At 53.0% G+C, this 6,260-nt stretch overlaps 1 protein-coding gene across 1 annotated transcript in view; it reads left to right on the top strand.

Annotated features, from left to right (window-relative positions):
- The window catches only part of CYFIP1 (cytoplasmic FMR1 interacting protein 1), a 44,270-nt gene that overhangs the window by 18,262 nt on the left and 19,748 nt on the right, over nt 1–6,260 (top strand). Inside the window, exons 12-15 of the mRNA XM_023523596.1 lie at nt 2,510–2,632; nt 3,518–3,643; nt 4,495–4,661; nt 5,803–6,022. Of these exons, the coding sequence (XP_023379364.1) occupies nt 2,510–2,632; nt 3,518–3,643; nt 4,495–4,661; nt 5,803–6,022 (636 nt within the window). The remainder of the gene's footprint in view (nt 1–2,509; nt 2,633–3,517; nt 3,644–4,494; nt 4,662–5,802; nt 6,023–6,260) is intronic.

Below are 6,260 nucleotides of genomic sequence, written 5' to 3' on the forward strand. Positions count from 1 at the left end.
AAATTAAAAAAAATAAGAGATTGTAAGTTGACAGGGTCCTTGCAATCTGTGAGGTCAACCAAAGGTTGCCTTGCCTAAAAAAAAAAAAAAAAAAATACAGTACTTAAAGGGCACCCGTTATAACGGATGAGACAGTGCAGTTGGCATTGTCTGCACCTGTCCAGCTGTGTTTAAAGGATGGAGAGACCTTGACTTCACGGGCTTTTCTTAGTGTCACGTCAACAAGTTGCTAGAACAGTGCAGGCAGGGGAGGGCATCTGAGGAGTGACTCCGGCCTCACGTCCTGAGAGAGGCGTCCCGAGGCCAGAGGCATGCAGGAATCTCGGTCAGTGGGAGGCCGCCCTGGGTGGAGGGGGGCCTGGAGCCGGGCGTCGTCAGAATCACCTCCAGCTTCGCAGCCAGATTTCCTGCGTCCTCGTTCGGGCAGGTTGTATCCCCCCCACCTGCCAAAGGTGGCTCTGAGCTGGCCCTGCCAGCCTGGGGGGTGGGCAGGAGGGGTCTGGTGTGGAGGAGCAGCGGGCGTCACTTCACATCCTAGCGAGCAAGGCGGTGAGGTCGTGGTGTGGGTGTGTGAATAGTCAGGAGGGACCCAGGGACGGGGGCCGCATATACAGGTCTGATTTGTGGCACTGTAGGAGCCGATTTGTGGCACTGTAGGAGCTCAAAGTTCTCAGAAGGGGGAACAACTCTGCGGGGGCCCTGCCCCAATGCAGGACGATGAGCGCATCTGTGCCCCCCTCCACCAAACACTAGTCACCATGTCACCAGAACGACTGAGGGACAGCCCAGGCGTCTCGGGCACGCACTGCCTCTGATGGACCCCTGGGGGGCTGCTTCACCCCTTCTCCAGCCAGCACAGCCTACAGGGTAAAGCTGGGGGAGGGCAGCCCCTCGAGATGTCATGGGAAGCTCTCAAACAGCAGACAGCGCTGGGCCTGTGCTCCGAATCAGTGCACTTGACAGCGTGCGTGGCTCTGGCTGGACGTGCAATCTTCCTTTTATAAAAAGGTGATGATATGATAAGGAAATCTGCCTTTGAATGCTTTGCTAGGTTTACTTTTAGTCAGACTTATGAAGCTAGACCCCACAGACCATACAATCCACCCATTTAAATCTTACAAGTCACGTTTTCCAGCGTGTTCCTTGAGTTATGCAGCCGCCCCACAGCCCACTTGTTAGTTAGCATTCCCACACCCCAGAAGCCACTCACCGTGAGCACTCACTTCCTCCCCACCGCCTTCCCCAGCTCCGTGATCTACTTTTGTCTGCGGATTTGCTCATTCTGCACGTTTCGTGTGAATCGAGTCATAACACACGGTCCTTTGTGACTGGCTTTGTAACCAGCACAGTGTTTTCACGGTTCATCCACATGGGAGCACGTATCAGTGATTCTGCGGGGATGTTCCAGTGTGTGGGCTCACCACGGTTGGTTCCTCCGTCTGTCATGTGGTGCCCACTGCGGGGCTGCTCTGGCCGTCGCTTGCTGGCTTTTGTGGACATGTTTTCGTTTCTCTTGGGTGGACACCTGGGAGCAGGAGTGCTGGGTCACATGGTCGCTCTGTGCTCAGCGTTTTGAGGAGCTTCCGTACTGCGTTCAAGCAGCTGTGCCATTTCACGCGCCCGTCAGCAGTGCGGGCTTCTGATCTCAGCACAGCCTGGCCGCGGTCTGTGTGTTTATTCTGGCCATCCTCCTTGGTTTTCCGTTTCCCTGGTGACTAAGGAAATTGAGCATCTTTTCGTGTGCTTGTTGGCCATGGGTGTGTCTTCTTTGGAGAAATGTCTATTCAGATCTCTTGGCTACTTGTTATTTATCCTGTTTACTATCGAATTGTGTGAGATCTTACATATTCTAGATACCAGCTCCTTATCGGATATATAATTATCAAATATTTTTTCCTGTTCTATGGATTATATTTTCGCTCCCTTGATGGTATGTCATTTGAAGCACAGTGTTAAATTTTTGACTTGTCCAGCTTTAGCTATTTTTGTTCTTTGTGCTCTGGTGCCACAAAGTCGTAAAGATTTACCTCGTTTTCTTCTAAGGGTTTGGTAGTTTTGGCTCTTAATTCCAGATCTGTGGTCCATTTTTAGTTACTTTTTTCCCCACGTAGTACGAGGTGAGGGTCCAGCTTTGTTCCTTTGTATGTGGATATTCGTCTTCCTCACAGAAGCACCTCATCAAAAGTCAGTTGAGTGCGCCTCCCACATTCCCTGCAGCATTACGTACAGCATTACGTCCACCCACAGATGCGCGTGTGAAGGAAGTGCGGTGCCGATGTCCCCGAGTGGCTCGGTGCAAGCTCACTGTGCACACGCTTGTCTGGACACTGAGTCTGCAGTAGCTGATCTCTCTGCTGTGGGGGCCGCAGAGTGCCCGGCCTCAGGGCCTGTGGCTCCCGCCTTCGCTGCAGGGCCGGCCGAGGCACCCACATCATGGGCAGGTTCGGCGGGTCATGGGGGCTCACACGTGAATATGGGGCGACCTCTCGCTGCTCCTGTCCTGCCCTAGGTGGTCACGGGGTCGGGCCGCCAGGAGGCTCAGAAGACGGACGCGGAGTACCGGAAGCTGTTCGACCTGGCGCTGCAGGGGCTGCAGCTGCTGTCGCAGTGGAGCGCGCACGTGATGGAAGTGGTAGGCGCTCGGCGCCCGCTGCCTCCGGGGACGCCGGACGCCGGCGGAATGTCGACCCCCGTACTTGGTGACAGGTCCTCTTTTTTCCACACTTGTCAAGGAAGTGACTAGTGACTCGATGATGCTCTTTCTGCATTAACTTTGGTTTTTGGATCAAAAACAAATTAGCTCTTTATATTTGGCCTTAGAAGTCAGACTACGTAACGATTTAAATTTAAGACAATTCGACATCCGTTGATTTGTGTGTGTTAAAAAAGAGGACTTCATCTTTTAAAACGACATTTAAATTTGTACCGTTGAATTTGAATTCTCATTTTTGTTTAAATTAAATTTATTGGGGTGACATTGGTATAGACTTCAGGTAACGATTCTGTAATACATCATAATTCTAATTTTTTCAAACATTTTCTCTGGACTCTGGCCACCAGTTTCTTTTGGTTAGCATTAGTAAAATGGTTTCTGGTGCTACATAAACATTTAGATACCTGTAAGTCATAGATTATTTTCTTTTATTTTGATAAGACAAAAATTCATGTTGAATGAATACATCATCATTTGAAAGCCTGATTCTTTTTTTAAATGGCAAAGAAATGCCTAGAGTCTTAGGTAATCCACACAAAATACCCAAGCCATTTTACCTGATCTCTTAATCCTGAAGTCACATGGCCAGAACATTGTGCAGTGTATGGAGATGAGAGAGAGAGAGTGTGTGTGTGTATGTGTGTGTGAGAGAGAGAGAGAGAGTGAGTGTGTGTGTGAGTGTGAGAGAGGCGGGGGGGCTTTCGGCTAAAGCATATGCTAGAAGGCCGGCCTTCGGCACCGGTGGCGACGGCCACGTCTGGCAGACCAGCAGCTCAGCCTCCGGCCTTCTCTCTGCCGCTCCAGTACTCGTGGAAGCTGGTGCACCCGACGGACAAGTACTCCAACAAGGACTGCCCGGACAGCGCCGAGGAGTACGAGCGCGCCACCCGCTACAACTACAGCAGCGAGGAGAAGTTTGCCCTGGTCGAGGTCCGTCTGCTTTCCCCTCCCTGGGCCCTTCAGAGGCAGGACGGGAACATGAGGAAACTGCCGGCTTTATGCCCTTTGCATCTGGCACAGTGGTCAGAACAGAATAAAACAGCTTGTGGGGTAGGGTCAGGGTTTTGCATCCAAGCCAATGAATGAGAGTGGCTTTTAATATTCCTTCTTTCTTTTAGAGTTTTAGTTTAGAACATTTAGGTTTGTAGAAAATTGCAAAGGTGGTGCAGTGAATTACCATGTACCTGACACCCATTTTCTTTATTACTATCTCATACTTTCAATGAACCGGCGTTGATGCTTTATCCTCCGTTGAAGTCCATGGACTTGGGCTCCTCGGGGCCACGGCGGTTTCCTAGACTTCCCTTGTCCGTGGCGACCTTGACGGTTTCGAGGGCACTGGGCAGGCATTTGTTGAATGCTCCTCAGCTGGGGTTTAGCTGATGTATTTCGTGATGAGACTGAGACCAGAGGTCTTGGGAAGGGGAGCCACGGAACTGAAGTGCGTTTTCATCCCGTCTCATCAAAGGCAATGTGACCGCGGCTCGTCCCTGTTGGGGTCGACTTGATCGTGTGACAGAGAGAGTGTTGGTCAGATTTCTCTATTGTGAAGTTGCCTAGCCCTCATTTTGATAAAGTTCAATTAAAAATTTTTCCTTTTGTTGCTTATGGTTTTGGTGTCATAGTTTTAGAAACCGTTACCTAACTCAAGTCCCAAAGATTTACTCCTGTTTTCTTGTAAGAGTTTTATGTTCTTCCTCTTCTATTTAAATGTATGATCTCCACTGAGTTAATTTATCACGGCGTGAGGTAGCATTTGTGTCTCCTGTCACCCCCCACAGGTGATCGCCATGATCAAGGGCTTGCAGGTGCTGATGGGCAGGATGGAGAGCGTGTTCAACCACGCCATCCGGCACACCGTCTACGCTGCCCTGCAGGACTTCTCACAGGTGACCCTCCGGGAGCCGCTCAGGCAGGCCATCAAGAAGAAGAAGAACGTCATCCAGAGGTCAGCCTCCCACCCACTCAGCGTCTGGGGTGTCAATTAGGTGTAAACAGTGGTAGCATTAACGCTTTCCTAAGATGTTCAGCGCGTTTACCTTTAGCTTCTAGACAGCCTTTTGGTGAGTGGCCCTGGGTGTAATGCAGTGGTTGGTCCCTGCCCCGAGCCGCCCACAGCATATCAGCTGCAGTGTCTGCCGTCGAGAGGCGTCGAGAGGCCCGGGGCCTGCAGTGTGTTTATCTCGGGGTTGGGGGCCGTCTCAGAGTCTGCCCGGTGATTCCAACCCCCCGGGCCCGTGAGGACACGCAGCCCAGCACCCCATCTCCCACCTCACAGTGTGTCATCTTCAGTGTTTCTGCATCTGTTTCTTTTGGCCTGTCCCACAAATTGGCTAGAACTGCGTGGCTGTTGCCAGGATTGAATGGCCGTCCTGAGCTGGTGTTCTCCACGTTTACTTTAGACGAGGTCGTCTTTTAGAGACATCTATGTAAAGCGAAGCTGACGGGCTCGCAAGCGCATCGGTTGCATTCGTTGCCTTACAGTTGGTGTGCTTGTCGCCTGGCGTGTGACTTTGACATTTGTGCGATGTGCGCGGTTGCCGTAATGGGGGCTACTGCGTGGGCACGAGCCACGTGTCCAAGAGGAACTCGGTGTTACCCAGAACTTCCCCATGAGGCCGTCAGGGTGGGCACCAGGGTGGATGCGTGTGCCTCCCAGGCGTGTGCCCGTGGGTGTCGTCACATGGCGGAGCCCTGTTGGGGATGGGGTCATGTTCCAGATAAGTTGGCGACACAGGCCCATCCAGTTCTCACGGCTGTGTTCATGACTTCGCGTCCGTCTTAGAAAAAGGGGGTCGGTCATGGGGAGGCTGAGTTTCTGCTCCATATGGACGTTGGTGGTCTCTCCTCCATCCGCCCTTCGTGTGACCCATTGATGCAAATTGCAACTACGCCAGACCTTCTGGGGCCAGTCCTGTCCCCAAGTGAACCATCTATTGTTAAAATTCTAGTGGGACCGGGCCATTACCTCGCCCCGCACCGTGCCCAGAGGCGTCTGTGCGTGGGTGGGCTGTGCGAGGGTGTGGTGGTGATGGGCGCTGCGGTTGTGGAAGTCCCCGCGGCGTCAGCGCAGTGTGCCTCCCGTCCAGTGTCCTGCAGGCCATCAGGAAGACCGTGTGCGACTGGGAGACAGGGCACGAGCCCTTCAACGACCCGGCCCTCCGGGGCGAGAAGGACCCCAAGAGTGGCTTCGACATTAAAGTGCCACGCCGTGCTGTGGGGCCCTCCAGCACACAGGTTCTTGTCCCCTCCCCCCACCCTCCTGTCCCCGCCCGTGCCCCCGAGGGTGACCCTGAGCTGCTAGGTGCATAAGCGAGGCTGTGAGTGAAGTGACGTCACCTCTGTCCACTCGAGCATCCCGTGTCCTTGCCGCCCTGTCTTCCCTGCTCCCTGACTCTGGAGCCTCGGCCAGCAGCCCTCTGACTCGGGGTCGGGCGTTCACGTGCAGAGCCTGACTGACTGCACCAGGTCCCGTCTGCAGAGTGTGGGGCCATCTTTGTCCCGTATTTACGCTGTGTTTTTGGGGTGGCTGTTTAAGGGTGTGGTT

Source organism: Pteropus vampyrus, unplaced genomic scaffold (genome assembly GCF_000151845.1).
Source record: "Pteropus vampyrus isolate Shadow unplaced genomic scaffold, Pvam_2.0 Scaffold395, whole genome shotgun sequence".
Classification (NCBI taxonomy): domain Eukaryota; kingdom Metazoa; phylum Chordata; class Mammalia; order Chiroptera; family Pteropodidae; genus Pteropus; species Pteropus vampyrus.